The following is a 20043-nucleotide window of genomic DNA, read 5'->3' on the forward strand; positions in this document are numbered from 1 at the left end:
CGAACATTCACATTTCTCAGAAATCCATCTAGTCTCTGGCTTTATGCCTTGTTTGGGGTGATTTCCTAAATAAATTAATAAATAAAAATCTTCCATTGATTTTCCCAAAAATTCCCGAGAGCATTGAGAATGTATAATATTGTATTACTCCTGTAGTAAAGGATCAGGAATCAGAACTTCTGAACAGAAGAGGAGGATGTCTCTGAATGAGCCGGAATGGTATGTGTGGGAGAGTGTGGATGGTATTTAAGTCACAATGAGTTGGTTTGTCTCAAAGATAATTTGTGTTAACACGACGAGTTGTATATTTACCTGATTCCAAAATGCAAGAGTTCGTAGAGTGTTTAAAAGTTGACCTCTTGTGTGCATGCTGATATCCTTCCTTGCACTCGCAATAGAAATCTCCGTCGGTGTTAACACAATCAGCGTTGACTTCACATATTGTATTATTACCAGTGCTGCGGGATGTGTCACACTCATTTCGATCTGAAAGGTATAATTCAAAACAACACAAGTAAAGGAGAAGAAAGAGCAACCATTCAAATGTTCTCTGGTTCACACTCGCCTCTAAGATGTCCACCCTGGGTTCGAAACCTGACCCAGCTGCAAACGGTCATTCCAGAGTTTCATAGACAGGGTGATTCATCAATGTCAACCTGCTGGCATTAGTTAGTGGACAATCAAGATCCCACAGTGTTCTTCGCCAAGAACACTGTGGGATCTTCTTCTTCGTGACAAGGGGGGTGCAGACTACAAATAAATATATACAGGGTGTTTCAAAAAGAGTGATACAACTTTAAACGATTATTTAAAATGAAACAGAATCCTCAGTAATGCGAACCAAACATTTCTTGAAAGCTTATGACATGGTATTTTCTACCACTGATTGCTATTGCAGTGAGTCACTGTTAGAGTTCGTGAGAGCTCAAGGTCTGAAATTGGCATTTAAGCAAAATCCTTGTAATTGACGTTCTCGATGTGTGCCCCTCGATGTTCAGACAGGCATTGATCCTGACCCCAAAGTTCTGTCCAACTTTCCTGTAGGTCTCATGTGGCACTGCCTGGAGGTAGTATGACACCTCCTGCTTCAGATCATCCACTGTGGCAGGGCAGTTGATATAGACAGAGCCCTTGGCAGCCCCCCAGAACCAGTAGTCCAGAGTGTTAAAGTCTGGGCTATAAGGTGCCAAGTCATGAGCGGTACCCAGGGCAACGAGGCGGTTTCTGAAAAGCTGCTGCAGGAAAGTGATGCTGTCACCAGCTGTATGCGGGGGTGCACCATCCTGCATAAACCAGGTCATGCTGAGCTGGTTTGGGGTGACTTTTTGGGCTCGATCATGATGGAACTTCTGGAGCACGGCCCGGTAGCGCTCACCGTTGATCGTCACTCTCCTGCTGTTGTCATTCTCAAACCAGCTTTGTATGTGGGATGCAAGTCGATGTATCAGTGGATGGAGTTTTCACAGGAGTACCCAGCCTCAACACTCTCGTGGTTCACCCTTAATGATGCTGTGCCAAGCATAGTGGTCTGATTCCATGAGAACGTGTGTTGGTGTGTGTACTGTATATCATTGGTTGCTATCTCCAAATGCGGGTTTCAGAAGGTGGACGGAGACCTCTTAGGTCTCGAAGAATCCATCTTCGTGTGTGTGTGTGTGTGTGTGTGTGTGCACACAAAATATGTGCAATATGTCACACACAAGACGTGTGCACACAACATACCACTGTACAACACGTCACGCATAACGTGTGTATACAACACAGCATGTGCCCAATATTATGTATATATCTATAAATGCATAAAAATAATGTGTGCATGCAATACACAACATACGATGTCATGAAAAACAAAACAAAACATGCCAAACCAAAACCAAAACCAAAACCAAAACCAAAGCCATAATGTGTATAAACCATAATCGTGCATTAGTACGTGCAAATCACGACCCATGCATGGGTGTGTGTGTGTGTGTGTGTGTGTGTGTGTGTGTGTGCGTGCATGCATGCATGCATGCATCATTGCCACCTGTCCTCATCTTTCTCAGGCCCCCCTTCCACTCGCGTCCGCTAAATCTCAGGCTCTCTCCCACTTGTGTCTGCCAAATCTCAGGCCTCCTTCCCACTCGGTCAGCCAATCTGAGGCTCCCCTCCCACTGACTCGGGTCCGCCAAATCTCAGGCCTCCTTCCTACTCAGGTCTGCCAAATCTCAGGCTCCCCTCCCACTTGGGTTCACCAAATTTCAGGCCCCCCTCCCACTCAAGTCCGCCAAATCTCAATCTCAGGCCACCCTCTCACTCGGGTCCACCAAATATCAGGCCTCCTTCCCACTCGGGTCCGCCAAATCTCAGCCCCCTCCCCCCCCTCCCCCCTACACACTTGGGTCCACCAAATTTCAGGCCCCCCTCCCACTCTGGTCCACCAAATCTCAATCTCAGGCCACCCTCTCACTCGGGTCTGCCAAATCTCAGGACCCCCTTACACTTGGGTCTGCGAAATCTCAGGCCTCCCTCCCACTCATGCCCACCAAATTTCAGACCAGTTTAATCACTGAAACGTGATAAATCCTGAAACCGGTAATTTTAATTACTTAATCTTCAATCCCCACACAGTTGATTTTGAAGAAACAATAACAATGCATTATTTAAGCAAAAGCAGTGAGTCTGCTTTTAAAAGTACCCGGTGAGTGTGCTTTCTCCATTGCATTTCCCCTTCCTGTTGAGTGATCAAATTTATGCTGATATCATGGAAGTGGTTCAATGATATTGTTACGGACCGCGGATAAGATGTTGGTTTTGCCGAGCGGAGGCCCCGCGGCCCTAACAGTTACCCCGACTAACCCGATTCCCGAACGTTGGCCGGATCGCGCCACAGATATTCAATATGGAAAAGACAAAAGCGACACGGATGTGAAGAATAAGAAGAAGACTAAAAGGTTGGAAATACTACTGAAATTTATTCTTACTATTTACACGCTCAAAGTAACCAAGGAAGAAGGAAAGATAAGAAAATAATTTACAGAAGAATCAGAGACACAGTGCAAATTCCTAGCTTACTTACAGTCTTAATTAACCCAAGGACAGAACAAACAAAACAAACTCACGTACACAAGAAGGATGGAAAGGCAGGAGGTGGATGGCTGGAGGGAAAGGAGGGTCCAAGGATGCTGCAGCACGATCGGCGCGTTTGGCAGCCGCCGTTCCTTCGCGGCCCCACTCAAAACTGCCGTCCAGGCCCCAAGCTGCGGTTACTGAAGCTGCTGTTGTTGAAGCTGCTGTATTGCTGCGTGGATGTCGCGTGCTTTCTCCAGGACTCGTCTGACTCGTCTGGTCCAACCACTCAACTCAACAACACGCACGTCTCCCTGTCCAACTCCTCCAGGCTTCTTGCTGTTAACTCCTTTTTTTGGTCCAACTTCGGCGAGCAAGGCGACGATTAGCAGGCTTTGTGCTTCCCTGGATATCCTTCGGCAGTACCTTGCGCGCGCGCTTTTATAGCACCTCCGGCGATCAAGCCGCCGGCCTTTAGGACACGCCCATCGGTCAGCTCGCCTCTGCCCTGATTGGTGGGCACAGGCCCTCTGACCCCGAGCTGAGCACATGCTTGATGGCGGCTATTGGGGTGAAATCAGCAACCCACCGCTGTAACAAACCTGTGCCCCGTGCAGTTGGCAATGGAGGCTTGGAGGGGATGTAATTGGCAATTGAGGCTTGGCAATGATGAAAGGGGAATGTGAAAGGAATCTACTCTATTTCACTTGGTGCAATGGAGTGTCATCTTAATGGAAGACAAGGCCTTACCCTAATACACATAATAAAGACATAACTATCAACCAGGGGGAAATCTATGATTGGCTGACGTGATTGTTTATGACCTAATTATGGGACGCCCTTTGACCTTTATACATCACTGGAGTAAGGAGGGTCCAGAATAAAGCAATATTTCACAACAATTTACTATACAATACAACACAATAAAAAAACACAATCCTCATATCCGCAACACTGCACCCTCCTCCTCTTAGGCACGTCCCGGGCCTATAACTTTAACTTAGTGTGACACGTAGGTGTAGTTCCTTCTACTTTTAACCTGACCCTGAGTGCGACAGTTTTAAAACATAAATAAATATGTCCTGCTGCTCCATTGCACCCTACCTAACAGACTTACACTCACAGCTAACCGAATTGCGGAATGGTCTTCAAACTATACACTGACGGTGGGGAGCATTATTTACAATGACGTTACTTTATTTACAAAACTAACCCAGGACCTGTGATTGTTCTTTCTGGGGGGGAGACAGTCTGCTCTGCATCGACGCACCATGAAAGCACCCAAAACGAACCAACACACCCTCAAGCACCAATCGGTGCACAGTCATCATTGTTCATGAATAAAATAAATCGACAACCCCGAACCCTGCAGGTGGTCTCTTGCTCTTCGGCTCCCTCGGCTGGCTATTACTCTCTTCCTGATGTTGTCTTTCTTTCATTTTCTTACTGGCAGCCTATTGGTGGAAATAAAATGAAATGCACCCAACGTGTCCATTTTTATTTATTTATGGCCCACAGGGGCCGACTATGTATGGTTCACCTATGGGGCATCGGTGCCCTGTGGCCAAGGTCCGCCAGCAAGATTTCGGGCCTTCATGGCCGGTTCCAGCAGAGGGGCCATGCCCCAACCCATGGAGTCCACAAGTGGTGCTCGGCCACAGACATGTGGTCCATAATGTGGTGCATCGATGCAGACAGCTGGTTCTGGGAGTTCCGGGCGCACAATGGCGGACTCACGCACGCTCCCCTCGGCGCCCAGTGGCGCACAGGTCCTCATGTGGGAGACAAAGGGGGGAAAGACAGATGAGCAAGGGGTAAGGTCACAAGGGTACACATCAATAAGGCAATGCAAGGTGTAGTGCGTACGGAGAGCGAAGTGAGAAAGCTCGTCCCTACCGTACGTCACCCCCCCTGTCACCTACACTACCCTTGCCCTTACCCCATATTTACAAAATCTACACATTTACAAATCCGTCGCTACCGTCACGTCTTCCCCATATTTCTTCTATTCCAAATTCGTCACCACAATCCCTCTAGCCAAAATTTGCCATCACCCAATTCATCATCAATCCTCATAAGGAGGAAGAGATGGAACAACAAAGCACAATGTCACACCCACGTCATGATGCGTCTCACATTCCAAACATCTGCATCATAAAAATAATAAAAACAACCTGGCATGGTGTGGAGGTACGTCATCCCAGGTGAGTGGATACAGATGGTGCGAGGAGACTTCAATCCTAACTATCCTCTAAATGACTTTAACACACTTTACACTACCCGGGGTCTTTCCCTGCCAAACCATTGGCAATCTTACTCTATGTGGTTTTAAAAACCAATTCCCATTGACCAAACTGTGGTGCTTCTCAATTTGGGGTCTCACTCCCCCGATGCAACTCCCTGTGCCCTTGCACAATTTCTGGGCTGAGACGTGTAGCTCTCCCAGCAGGTCTACCCACCTGCACACCTCCACCACTGTAGTTGCCACCCGAGCTTACCTGCTCCTTACCTAACCTATCTAACTGGGGAAGGCCCCTCCTGGCTCTGTCACCCCTCGGTGCCCTCTGGCACTGGGCTACCCGGGTCCGTCCTCCGGATCCTCGGGCCCCATCCACAACAACTCTACCGGCTCCCAGAGCCCACCTGCGGCCTCACCTGGCCGACATCCTTACAGTGGTGGAGTGCCCAAACCAACTACACACACTAACAGGCTACACGCCCAGCCATTTCCACAACACTAATGCACCCATCCAAATACCATTCTTTCACCCGCACCACAGATGCCAATATCCAACCACAATTTACCTATACCCTCTACCTAACACTTACACTACCCTCCCCGGGTATTCGTGATGGGGGTCCATCCTTCTCCCATTCACACCTTCGCACCATCCACTCCACTCCATAGTTTCCACCATACTCACTCCACGACCATCCATTCCCATACTCCATGTATTCCACACTCCATGTATTCCACACTCCATGTATTTCACATGACCATTCTCCATACACCTGTTGTTGCACACCTGTGCAATCACACCTGGTGCCACCTGCACCCCTCCTTCCTTCCTGGACCATTTGGTCAACACAACACACATCACCATCACTCCCTCATACACTGCTCCATACACCTGTTCAGTTGCACACCTGTGCAATCACACCTTTTAACCACACACTTTTCACAATACACTTCTAAATACACCTCCAACACTCACACGGCATCATCTAAACTACCTGTTGTCCTGCTAACTTAGTGCTCCCCGTCTTCCCTTTAAACTAAGCACATACCACGTCATTATCATCCACTCTAACCTACCTGCGTCCCCACTACAGGTATCAGTCACTACCTAACCTTAACGTTACCTAAGGTCATCTTATCTAGATCCCAACACATTATCCAAACCCTCCCGGGCTAGTTTTCACTGCCATAAACCCCATAACTCTAGTGCTCCTTTGCCCCCGCTGTGAGGGATGACAGAGTTGCCATCCCACCACATCGGGTATCTTCCACGACCAATTTTGCTCACCAAATTCCAACCAATCAAAAATTTTCTATTACAAAATTTCGAATCCAAAAACACTATCAGTATCACCATCATCACAGTCCGCTATATCCTAGCCTCGGTGCGTCATGACATCATTAAACTCGGCTTCGCAAAGCCGAGCAATGAATTCGGGTGGTTTGGTCGCCTGCAGGTTGAATCCGTCCGGCTTTCGGTTCAAGGGAGGTGGTTTGGTCGGGCCGAGATTCCACGCACCATCTCGGCGCGGCACCTTGCGGTCCCGGGCCTGATGACCGAGGCTCGCCCGTTCGGAACCCCGTCCCCGCGAGGGGGCACCGTTCCGCTTCCTCCCACTCGCCCTTGAACCGGACCAGTCGCCTCGCCTGACAAGGCCCGGACTCGACCGTGCGGGGCGGGGCCAAGCCCGAATCGGCAACGACGCTTCAAAGAGAAGCGACGCAGTATCGATCCGCGCCGGGCCTGGCATCCAACAAAGCGCACCGCGCCCCGAGTGCTCGCATCGGCTATCCGTTGCCCTAAACGCTACCCCGTTCAACGTCGATGCTTTACTTGCAGGCTCACACCACACGACCCGTTTCACACTCACAAAACCCGGCGTTCCAACGCCGTCCGTCCATTCCACCAACGCACTCCCTGTTACACGCCACACCTCTCGCGCACACTCGCCGTTCGCACACTCCCTTAACACACCTCGCACACCGTCTTGCGCACTCTCCCCCGGTACGTACTCCGTACCACTCACCATGGGCGTGCACTCTTGCATCCACCCACTACCGCGCTCCGATGTGCTCCCTCGCACTTGCGCTACCACCAACTCAGGTGTGCTTCCTCGCACACGTTCCACCACCACCTTGCTCTCCGTGTCACACTCACCCTCGCACGTACACTCCGTATTGCTCTCACTCGCTGTGTCACACTCCGTACACCCCGACGTGCATTCTCGCTCGCACTCGGTATCATACTCGCGCTTCGTAACACGCTCACCCCTTGACGCACACTTTTTTTTCACACGCGTGCCATTTCCACTCACACGGGACCCTTCACCAACGCCCGGGTGCCATATTGACCCCAATCGTGCGACAATTCTTTTGTCGCCAAACATCCTTCTACAAAATCTCCCGGCACCACATGCAGCCCGTCTCACCTTCGGGGTTCTTCTTCCTCCCTGTACCAAAACCTGCAAATCTTTATAAGGATTAGCAAGTACGGCATCAGAATGTGCATTTACATTTTGAGCAATTTCCATTCCTTCCTCCGATTGTTGCTCTTTTAAGTCCCCGGTCTCTCCAATTTCAACTATACCCATAATTTCTTTGTTCACCTCGACGACCGCTGGCTTTAATAAAATCCCCTCTACCTCAGCGGTCGCCGGCTGCCCCAAACCCCGTGTCGCGATTTCTACCCCCGTCATTTTACCCGCGCTTTCCTCCGCTTCGCTCAACCAGCGCTTCTCGACCCGCGTTACCTCGTCGTGCCCCCCTGGGACCCTTTCGCCCAACCTGCGGTCTCTGTCCCTCGCCGCTTCCCTTACCTCATATGCGACTCTGTCCCTCGCCATTTCCTCCCTATCGGCCCTCATTCCATTCGTTATTGCTTCAATTTTATTACTCAATTTCTCCCCCTCTATTCTCAGCATCTCGGTGAATTGCGCCATGAAGTCCCCCACATCAAAGCCCGCTGCTACGGTCACGGGCGCGGCAAAATTTGGTGCCGCTGTAACCACGTGCGCGAGAGCGCCATTTTGTGCACCTGATACCTCCTCAACCACCTCCTCATTGTTCTCCTCCCTCTGATCCTGTGTTACTCCTAACCCCTCCTCTAGTTCCCCCACCGGCATCCGATCGCCTTGACTAGCCATGGCGCGATTTCAAAATTCGGGTTTTTCTTTAAAACAAATTTCGGTAGCTTGTAATTTTGAGCACGTTAAGCGCGCTTCGGGTCCGACCCCGCTCCCGACACCAATTGTTACTGCCAATAGTACAATTGGTGTTCCAAAATTTGGGCTAAATAAATTTAGTCCCAGGTCTGAATCCGACACTCCTGACACCAATTGTTACGGACCGCGGATAAGATGTTGGTTTTGCCGAGCGGAGGCCCCGCGGCCCTAACAGTTACCCCGACTAACCCGATTCCCGAACGTTGGCCGGATCGCGCCACAGATATTCAATATGGAAAAGCCAAAAGCGACACGGATGTGAAGAAGAAGAAGAAGAAGAAGAAGACGAAAAGGTTGGAAATACTACTAAATTTATTCTTACTATTTACACGCTCAAAGTAACCAAGGAAGAAGGAAAGATAAGAAAATAATTTACAGAAGAATCAGAGACAGTGCAAATTCCTAGCTTACTTACAGTCTTAATTAACCCAAGGACAGAACAAACAAAACAAACTCACGTACACAAGAAGGATGGAAAGGCAGGAGGTGGATGGCTGGAGGGAAAGGAAGGTCCAAGGATGCTGCAGCACGATCGGCGCGTTTGGCAGCCGCCGTTCCTTCGCGGCCCCACTCAAAACTGCCGTCCAGGCCCCAAGCTGCGGTTACTGAAGCTGCTGTTGTTGAAGCTGCTGTGTTGCTGCGTGGACGTCGCGTGCTTTCTCCAGGACTCATCTGACTCGTCTGGTCCAACCACTCAACTCAACAACACGCACGTCTCCCTGTCCAACTCCTCCAGGCTTCTTGCTGTTAACTCCTTTTTTTGGTCCAAATTCGGCGAGCAAGGCGACGAATAGCAGGCTTCCCTGGATATCCTTCTGCAGTACCTTGCGCGCGCACTTTTATAGCGCCTCCGGCGATCAAGCCGCCGGCCTTTAGGACACGCCCATCGGTCAGCTCGCCTCGGCCCTGATTGGTGGGCACAGGCCCTCTGACCCCGAGCTGAGCACATGCTTAATGGTGGCTATTGGGGTGAAATCAGCAACCCACCGCTGTAACAAACCTGTGCCCCGTGCAGTTGGCAATGGAGGCTTGGAGGGGATGTAATTGGCAATTGAGGCTTGGCAATGATGAAAGGGGAATGTGAAAGGAATCTACTCTATTTCACTTGGTGCAATGGAGTGTCATCTTAATGGAAGACAAGGCCTTACCCTAATACACATAATAAAGATATAACTATCAACCAGGGGGAAATCTATGATTGGCTGACGTGATTGTTTATGACCTAATTATGGGACGCCCTTTGACCTTTATACATCACTGGAGTAAGGAGGGTCCAGAATAAAGCAATATTTCACAACAATTTACTATACAATACAACACAATAAAAAAAACACAATCCTCATATCCGCAACAATATCATTGTTCAAACAGTATAGTTTGTGATAGCTCTTGCATAATCTAACCTCGTGTGGGTCATTTGATGCCTAGTGTGGGTAATCCTTGAGTGATAAACAGCTCTTGCAGCTGTATCCTTTGGTGGAGCAATACTTCCATTCACTTATTCCGTGCTCTTTCTCAGAATGAGGACTAACCTTAATTTCTCGATGGGCTAACCGATCAGTGGGGTGCGCATAATTAAGCTCTATGAATGAGGTGTTTAAAATATTGTTGAATGGCTAATATAGTACATGATAAGCATTGTCTGGGTAAAAAAAACACATGTATTCATCTGTGTTCGCAAGTACAACTTACCCATACAATGTTGTCCATTTCCAGAATATCCTCTATTACAAACGCAACTTCCACCTTTCCTTTTTGCATGTTTGGCGCAGTGGAGAGCATCTGTTTGTCAGAGATGAGAGATGAGAGATATAGAGAGAGAGAGAGAGAGAGAGATATAGAGATATAGAGATATATATATATAGAGAGAGAGAGAGAGAGACTTTGACTTTTAAACTCTTTTTATGATAAAAATATAAAACAAGAGTACCACCAAAAGCAATTCATCCAGGAAAATCAGTAAAATCATAGCAATCCCGGAAGGAAAAAACAATCGGTGCACTGCAAACCAAGCGACAGAAAAGGTGCAAATACCCAAAAAAACACGAGGAGAAAATCTAGGCATAATTTCTAAACTAGGCATAATTTTATATGTACAAATTTACAATCGCATCTGCAACCCTGAGGAGAGACTTAAGAAAGACAGAGTAGGTCAAGACCAGGGGGAGAAAAATGCCGGCAAGGAGAAGCATGGAACAGTGTATAAGAAACACCCGCACTGTATTATACAGAAATTAACAATTTGTTATCTTGGACCTTACAAATCCCTCCAACACACCAGGTCGCAACAAAATTTGCAAGGTCGTTTGCAGTTTGGACACAGCCAAATTCAAGCTTGAGCCTTGCTGACACCAACGAACTAAAAAACACCATAATACTGCATTCCTGCATGGGTCTGCCGCCCAGCTTCGCCTTCCACGACAGGTATACGGCCAGTTTAGCGGTAGCGGTTAGGAACCCGAATACAATAGATGTGGTTCCCTTTTTGGGAGGAAAGCCAAAGATGTAAGCTTTCAAAGAAAAGGTAACCTGCAATCTATGGGAAATAAAATTTAACCAATGAAACAAAGGAGAAAGTCTTTCACAATTAATGAAAGCATGAAACAAATCTTCCCTCACCGGACAAAAGGGGCAACAGCCGGAAATGGGGGGAAAAAAAGGAATGACAGCATTGGAAGGAACAATCCAGTGGGCCAAACGCCACTGAAGGTCACCTGTTCTTTTAGAAATAAGTCCAGCATACATTGTATCCCATAAAGGCTCAGAGGGGGGACCGGGAGGCAAGAGTCCTTTCCACCGGGTAACCCCAGCTAGAGGTGGGTCCCCAAGAAGAAGTTTCACACAAGACCTATAAATACTCTTGCTGCTCATAGCATGGAAGGGGGGTGACCCTGCGCTCATGGGGGGCAGCTCGTTTGGGGTAAAAGCGACACCTAATTTTGGGACTGTGGGCTCAACCTCTGCGTCCTGCGTCCAATGTAGGCCTAGCTGGTGGCCCCTTCGGATCACCGCTCTTAGTATGTTCCCGATTTGCCTCCAGGACCGAACACCTGTTAGGTCTGCCAGCTCGTTCGCAGGCTTCCATCCCTGTCCAGAGTCGTGCCGGAGATGACACACTTTCAGGATGTTGGCCACTATAAAATGCTGGCAGAAATCGCGACTCCTCGGGATATCGGGGAAAAGTGGGTTGAAAAATAAAGGCTCGTGTGCATACATGTTAGTGCCATACGAGTCTGTTTGGCGACTTATTGAAACGCCCTGCCAGGCATTCAAGAGGCTCTGATAAAAGACTGGGAGCAGAGATGTATCGACGTGTTGAAGGTTGGTCAGGAAAAGTTCCTGTCCGTATCCGAGCCTCCCAGCTCGTTGAAGAATGGAGCAGGCTAAGGGCTTTCCTGGTAGGTGTTCTGCATAAAGCAAGCGTTGGATGGAGCGGAGCCGGAAGGCCAACAGGCGGCATTTCACATCGACTAGGCCATGACCACCCTCGGCCGAGGGACAACATATGGCGCTGGGTCGAAGCCAGTGGTAGCCTCCCCAAAAAAAATCCACCAGTTTCCTCTGGATAGCTTGGAGCAAAACCTCCGGTGGTTGCAGGCAGATGAACCGGTGCCACAAAAGGGTAGTGACGAGGTTGTTGACAACTAGCGCGCGACCCTTATAGGAAAGGTGGGGTAGAGCTCTTTTCCATCGGCTCAAACGCCCATCTACCTGGTCAATGATCCTGTCCCAATTGTTCTGGGCATACTGAGGAGGACCGAGGAAGACGCCCAAATACTTGATGCCATCATTTGCCCACACTAGCTCTGCAGGAAGGGGAGGTGGTGGTAATAACGGTGGCATAGGTAAGTCATTTTTTGGAAAGGGGATCCACAGAGCCTTGCTTGTCCCCCAATTACACCTTAATGATAAGGCAAGGTTGAAGTCCGACAAACACTTTGCCATGGCGTCACTGTCGCATTTTCTTTTTATAATGACACAAAGGTCGTCGGCATAAGCTGACAGGGTCAAAGGTGGGTGTCCTGGAGAAAGGACAAGTCCAGGGATATCCTTTCTGAGGGCGATTAAGAGGGGCTCCAAGGCGAGGGCAAATAATAGACCTGAAAGTGGACAACCTTGCCTTACCCCTCTCTGAACCTTTATGGGTGGGCAAAATTCGTGGTTAACTTTGATCAAGCTGGAGATGTTTGCATATAACAAAGCTATGTAGGCTCTAAAATTAGTGCCAAGCCCGCAAGCTTGTAACACATGACACAAAAACTCATGATCAATGCTATCAAAGGCCTTTGCAAGGTCAAGAAACACCAATCCAAAATCCTCTTTGACACATTTACCAGTTAACAAATCTCTGACTAGGAATATGTTGTCATAGATGGATCTGCCAGGGATGCCGCAACTTTGATCAGGTGACACCAGGTCCCCAATAACTGTCTTCAACCGGTTCGCAAGGACCTTGGAAAACAGTTTGTAATCCGTGCACAACAAAGAGATCGGACGCCAGTTTGACAGGTGTCGGAGATCGCCAGTCTTGGGTAGCAGGCAGAGTACTGCTCTTCTAAAACTGAGTGGTAATTCTCTGGATAAAAGAGATGCATCCAGAACATTGAGCAGCTCTGGGCCCAAAATGTCCCAGAATGCCGAAAGAAATTCGGCCGGTAGGCCATCGATGCCAGGGGCTTTTCCCGACTCCATCTCAGCAAGTGCACCGGTTAGCTCTGGAAGGGTAATTGGAGCATCCAGTTCCAGACGTTGGGCCTCAGCCACGGAAGGAAGATGAGAGGTCAAAACATTCATCATTTCGTGAGAAACTGTTTTGGCCTTGAAAAGTTCAGAAAAGAAATCGATTACATTTAATCTTATATCACTCGGATTTGTTAGGATGTTCCCCCCTGGGTCCAAAACCGAAGATATAAGTCGTGCTGGTTTCTCTACAGTTTCTAGGTGAAAGAAAGCCTTAGTTGGGGTATCTGAAACCTTTATATTCTGTATTCTTAGCCGAACTAGTGTGCCCGCTGCTTTTTCATGGATCAAATCCCTTAATTGGGCCTTCTTCTCGAGTAGCAACCGATAGTTCACTGGGTTGCTCTCATTGGCCAACTTGCTCTCGAACCTTAAGATGTCTGCTTCCAAGCAAGCCATCGTGATATGTTTTACATTGGTACAGTGTGAATTAAATTGTTGACAAAATACTCGAATTTGGGCCTTTAGGTTATCCCACCAGAGACTAATTGAGGAGAAAGAAGATTTTTTTAGTACTCATTTCAGCCCAGAAATCACGAAAGGAGTCTGTAAATAAACTATCTTCTAAAAGTTTAACGTTAAACTTCCAGTAACTATTTCTGCATGTTGGTCGAGGAAAAATAAAGATCTAAGGTTACCATATGGTGGTCTGAAAACAATGACGGAAAACAACCTGAAGAGGCCGCGACGTTCCTAAAGGGTACATTAATGTACCAGCGGTCGAGTCTTGCCGAAGACACCCGGCCATTGGCACATCGACACCAGGTAAACTGGACTATGTTGGGGTGATGCAATCGCCAAACATCCAGTAGACCGGCCGTCTTAAAGAAACGGGATAGGTCCGCATGGGACTCGGGGTGGGGTTCTGCAGAGTTTCTATCCTTCGAAGGGTCAAAGGTGCAATTAAAATCACCACCAATGCACACACATTGGTCGAGATCAACTGATTTCAGGTGGTTTACCATGGAGGTGAAGAAGGCCTTTCGGTCCCTGCTCTCACTAGGTGCGTACACATTGAAAATGGTACAGTGGAAGTTTTGATGTGCAAGCTGAAGGGAAATAAGCTGGCCTTTTATGACTTCCTGAAAATGACAAGACTCAAAAGCTAGACCTGGCTTTAGAAAAACCCAACCCCAGCAGATGAGGCTGACAGATTGCTAAAATAGCATTGCCCTTTGAAAGTTTGGCACCAGTCATGTTCCACGTTAGGTGTGATGTGGGTCTCTTGTAGTAAAAGAACATTTGCCTTTTTACGGTCAAACAAGTTTTTGACTTGGGCCTGACGGAGGTGACTTGCACCCCCACCATTCATGTTTAAGGTCGCAAAGGAAATGTTTTTCATTCCGTGGTAATGAAATCGCCCTGTGCTTGGGAACACGCCGTACCTGCTCGGGTAACAAACTTTCTTAACCTGTGGAATTGAGATTTCGTCAGGTCAAAATCCTCACGCGCTTTGATTATTGACTTTGCGGTGCAAATGAATGCAGCCAAGTCAGGGAAATAGTCTTTAATGACAATGTTGCGGTGACGATACGTTTCGTTAAGGAAGGTAAGAATGAGTTGAGGGGATACCTGCGAGTGACCTGTCATCGCTTGTGACAGCGCGGTTGCCTCAATGTCATCTTCGGACTCAGACACGTCAGATAACATGTCGTCAGGATCTGGGGTATTACCCGCTGCCCCCGCGGTCTTGTATGGAGGCACCTTCACAAGTTTCCCAAGGTGTTCCCGAGAGCACTCGTTAACACTTTGGTGGATATTTGTATCTGGGGTCGGAGCTTGGGTTTGAGATCCCAGCAAACTCAGATTTACCGGCCCCGTTTGTACAGTGGGAACGTTTATTGAATCCTTAGTCTGCTCGGTATTTAAAGGGGGGACAAGCGGAAAAACATTTCCCAGCTCGGAAATGGTAATACTTTCACTGGAGGTTTCGCACTCGGAAACTTCCAGGTGAGAGGTACAAATTTTATTTTTCGGCTCATTTACATAATGAGACTCGCTGGTGTCATTGACAACGGTATTCATGTACTCAGTTAGTGAGGGAATGTCAGAGGGACACTCGGACACATGTGCACCGGAAATTGTGCCGCCCATGACCGCCTTCTTTGCAGCACCAGCGAAAATGCTTGGCGCTGGTGCTCTTCGCTTTTTAGCATACACTATGGATTCTTTGTTCATGGGTTCGGGAAAGGGGGCAATGCTAGTTGTGTCAGTCACATCGGTGGGTGTCATCACATTGGAATCGGAAAGCACCGGTGTGACAGACGACTCAGTCGGGGTGTCAGAAGGTACGGTCGGGGTGTCAGAAGGTACGGTCGGGGTGTCAGAAGGTACGGTCGGGGTGTCAGAAGGTACGGTCGGGGTGTCAGAAGGTACGGTCGGGGTGTCAGAAGGTACGGTCGGGGTGTCAGAAGGTACGGTCGGGGTGTCAGAGGGTACGGTCGGCGGGTCAAAGGGTACAGTCGGGGGGTCAAAGGGTACGGTCGGGGTGTCAGAAAGTACGGTCGGGGTGTCAGAAGGTACGGTCGGGGTGTCAGAAGGTACGGTCGGGGTGTCAGAAGGTACGGTCGGGGTGTCAGAAGGTACGGTCGGGGCGTCCGAAGGTGCGGTCGGGGTGTCAGAGGGTACAGTCCGGGTGACGGAAGGTACGGTAGGGGTGACAGGAGATACGGTCCGGGTGACGGAAGGTATGGTAGGGGTAACAGGAGATACGGTCCGGGTGTCAGCGAGCATGGTCGGGGTGTCAGAAGGCGCGGTGGAGGGATTGGCCTTTTTACAAACCCTTTCGTTATGTCCCGGTTCACCACACTTCGGACAAGAGGCCCTAGGACAGAATCTTTTAACGTGTCCGAATTCTCCACAATTAAAGCAAGTTAAGGAGGCTGAGGAAGCATACATGTGGTATTCCCGATCATCCAACGATACTTTCAAGGATATATTTAAACCTGTATCGGCTCCGCGATCCGGGAGAATCATGTACACCTGCCTCCTAAAGCTCATTACGTGTTTGACACGATCGTTGCGACACCCGAGCGGAATCATTGAGATTCGGGAAACAATTTTACCATAACGAGACAGAACGGATAGGAGTTTCTCGCCTGGCCGACAAAAGAAGGTTGGGGAAAGGAGAGAGGCTCGGCTCAGAGGGAGGTACAGGACGAACCAACCAAGGTTGGGAGGTACCGTAGGCACGAAGCACCACCCTGGAAGTCTCGCGAGATCACGGCGAGGGCACGTCTTTTCGAAGCTGCTCCATGCGCTCACGCTTTCGAAGCTAAGTGATATTTCTCAATCGTGTTTTTGTCGAGACTGTATCTATCTTTCGGTGTATGTACCTATAGCGTATCTTTTGGAAAATTTTCGGTGCTAATTTTTCGTACATGTATACACAATCGTCTGTTAATGGTATCGAGTATTCTGCGGCCTAGTACTCGTAGGCTTGGACTACCGTACCGTCTCCGACCTTGTGGTTTGTTTTTCTCTCAGCGATTCGTCGAATGCGCTGAAATTATTTTCGTTCACTGTTTCGTCCCAGTCGTTCACCCCGTACCTCCTTGTTTAATATCTGTACTCACAAAAAAAAAAAAAAAAAAAAAAACCCCAAAAAAAACTATTTCCTTCCCAGGTCTTATTCGTTTATTTGTTTTTTGTTCGTTCGTTCTTCGTTCGCGATCACGCGGTTAGAAATGTATAATCTCTCCCCTGAACAACTATTTTCTCTCATATATTATAACACCCTTTTCTTCTTTTCCTACAAAAGGATGCTTTCGTCTTGCTCACCAAATCTATTCATTCCAAAAAATATATATAATACCATCTCTTACAGTTCCTCCTTTCTTCATTCCCTAAACTATCCAGAACTCCATCCCTCCTCCAGTGTCCTCAAACGTATTTTTGACTCGAAGGTCTCAAACTCATTTTGCAAAAAATGTTCGTTTCCCATGAATCGTACACTTTTCAAAATCCAATCTCACCCCTCCCCTCCAAATCCTCCCCATCACCCATCCCTTTCAAATCTCCCCCCTTGCCCCTTCCCTCCCCTCCCTCCTAAACTCCCCCCACACCCCTCCCCTCCGAGACTCTCCCTCGCTCCTCCCCTCCTAGACTCCCCTCTCACCCCTCCTCCTCAAAGCATACTCCCTGCTTCTTCCTCCTTCCAACTTTCACCTTCATCTCCCCAAACCTTCTGCCTTGCTCTTCCCCCTCCTCAAATAACACCTCACTGTGCCTCACCCAATCTCCATCAAACCTTTTGTCCGCCCCATTCTTCCCTTTCTCCAAGCTATTCTGAAATCTCTGACACACCTTCAACAGCTCTCCCTACCTCTTCCTCCTCTTCCACATCTTACCCTACCCCTCCCCCCCCCCCCCCCCCTGTTCTGGACCCGATGCTCCCCCTTCCTCTTCATTAACGGTATGGACCTCAAACATCCGGGTCCTTCGCTCAAACTTGACTGACCTCTCCATACAGGTTGCTTCTGACAAACCAGATGTGATCTGCTTAACAGAAACTTTCCTCCTTCATGATGTCTCTGATGCCTTGGTATCTCTCCCAGGTTACTCCCTCCTCCGGTATGATAGACCTGAGCCTCGTCCTGGAGGTGGGGTTGCTATCTTTATAAAAAACTCTCTTCCTCACTCGCCCTCCACTGCCCTCTCTCCACCTCACCCCCAGGAATACCTTTGGCTACGGCTTCCCCTTCGCTCCCACCTTTTGTTCATATGTGTGTTGTACCGTCCACCAATCAGCGATGACTCCATCTACATCTCACTGTCTGATAATATGGACCAACTTCTATCTACCCATCCCAACTCTCTCTTCCTCATATGTGGTGATTTCAATTGTCACCATGCCAGTTGGCTGGGTGTGGGTACCTCTCTCACCAGCCATGGCTCTTCAGCAAAGGACTTCTGCGACTCACTGGGACTGACACAATCTGTCAATTTCCCGACCCGGATCTCAGTCAACGGAGCATCTTCTCTTCTGGATTTGGTTATGACAAACTTCCCTGAAAATGTCTGCTGCTCTTCTTCTGCTCCAATCGGCTCATCTGATCATGTGCTTGTCAAAGTGGACATCTCTCTGACCATTCTCAGAGAGCCTCCTCAGCGTCGACGAGTCTGGCATTTCACTCAGGCCAACTGGCACGGTCTTCAAGCAGCCATCAATCATCTGGACTGGTCTCCCATCTCTACCGCCTCTGACATCAACTCATCCTGGGAATTCTTTCAAAGTAAATTGCTCTCTCTCATGCACAGATTTATACCATCTCGTCTTCAGTTGTCATACCCTTCCTCCCGTCCATGGTACACAGAATCTTGTGGTGAGGCTGTTGCCCTGAAACAACTTGCTTTCGTCTCCTGGAAAGCAAATCCAACGGAAGGAAATCTCATTTCCTTTCACAAAGCCCGAAACAAGTGTGTGTCCACCCTCAGGAGAGCCAGGAAACAATATCTCACCATTCTCAAGACCGAACTCTCTTATCTGTCTCCCTCTTCCAAATCCTGGTGGCGTCTGGTCAAATCTGTTTCTGGTGTTTGTTCCCCCTCCATCCCCTCCCTCACCTCAAACGGCTTAACGGCTGACTCCGCACGTGAAAAAGCTGAATGCCTCAACTCTGTGTTTGCCTCTAAATCTTGTGTCCCAAACCCATCCCTCTCTGTACCCACCGTACCCAGTCGTACCCAGCTGCTCCTGGACTCTGTGTCCTTTCCTCCTGACAAGGTGGAAAAGTTTCTGGCAACCCTCGACTCTGATTCTGCAACTGGTCCTGACGGCATCAGCCCACGGGTCCTAAAATCATGTTCTTCTGCACTTTCACTCCCTCTTTCTGTTCTCTTCACCCTCTCTTTTGCTCAAGGTCATCTGCCATCTGCTTGGAAATCAGCCAACATCACCGCTTTGCACAAAAAAGGTGCAAAAACAGATCCCAGCAACTACAGACCAATCAGCCTTCTCCCAATTATCAGCAAAGTCATGGAATCCATCATTGCTTCAGATATTAAATCTTTCCTCTTCTCCAATGGCTTGATCTCTGATCATCAATTTGGTTTCAGACCTGGTCACTCTACTCTGGACATGCTGCTTCTGCTTTCTCAACAATGGATGGAGGTCCTCAACGCCAAACAGGAAATTAGAGCTGTCTCCCTTGACATTTCACGTGCCTTCGATACGGTCTGGCACCCTGCTCTGCTCTCCAAACTCTCCTCCTTTGGTATCCATGGAAATCTCCACGCATGGCTGGCGGACTTCCTCTCTGGTCGTAGTCAACGTGTGGCCCTGAATGGGTTTCTCTCATCTCCTCTTCCTGTTCAGGCTGGAGTTCCCCAAGGTAGTGTTCTGGGCCCTGTGCTTTTTCTGGTCTTCATCAATGATCTCTCTGACTCTCTTGAAAATCCTCTCTATCTCTTTGCTGACGACTCTACTCTCTGTCGCTCCATTCCTCATCCCTCAGATCGGCAGTCTGCAGCCTCCTCACTCTCTGCAGACCTGGACAAAATCACAGACTGGTCAAACAAGTGGAACATGTCTTTCAATCCTGACAAATCTCACACTCTTACAATGTCTCTCCGAAAGGACCGACTGGACAACCCTCCCATCTACTTTCTCAACAATCCTCTCCAAGAAGTTCTGTCGCTCAAGCTTTTGGGTCTCACTATCTGCCATGATCTTTCTTGGGAAAACCACATTTCCAAGCTGGCCTCCAAAGCCAGTCGCTGACTGGGCATCCTCCGTCGTGCGAAGTCCTTCCTTGGCACACCTGAGCTCCTCACCACATACAAGGCTTTCATCCG

At 48.7% G+C, this 20043-nt stretch overlaps 1 protein-coding gene across 5 annotated transcripts in view; it reads right to left on the bottom strand.

Annotated features, from left to right (window-relative positions):
- LOC137422676 (adhesion G protein-coupled receptor L4) overlaps positions 1-20043 on the bottom strand; it is a 258586-nt gene that overhangs the window by 144626 nt on the left and 93917 nt on the right. For 4 of the 5 annotated variants that reach the window (XM_068109372.2, XM_068109386.2, XM_068109375.2 and 1 more), the window contains 2 exons: positions 10201-10290; positions 313-486 (listed from right to left, as the gene is read on the bottom strand). In XM_068109372.2, coding sequence (XP_067965473.2) covers positions 313-486; positions 10201-10290 — 264 coding nt within the window. The remainder of the gene's footprint in view (positions 1-312; positions 487-10200; positions 10291-20043) is intronic. The other variant, XM_078770677.1, reaches the window with a different exon arrangement.

Source organism: Myxine glutinosa, chromosome 1 (assembly GCF_964187855.1).
Source record: "Myxine glutinosa chromosome 1, kmMyxGlut1.1, whole genome shotgun sequence".
NCBI lineage: Eukaryota > Metazoa > Chordata > Myxini > Myxiniformes > Myxinidae > Myxine > Myxine glutinosa.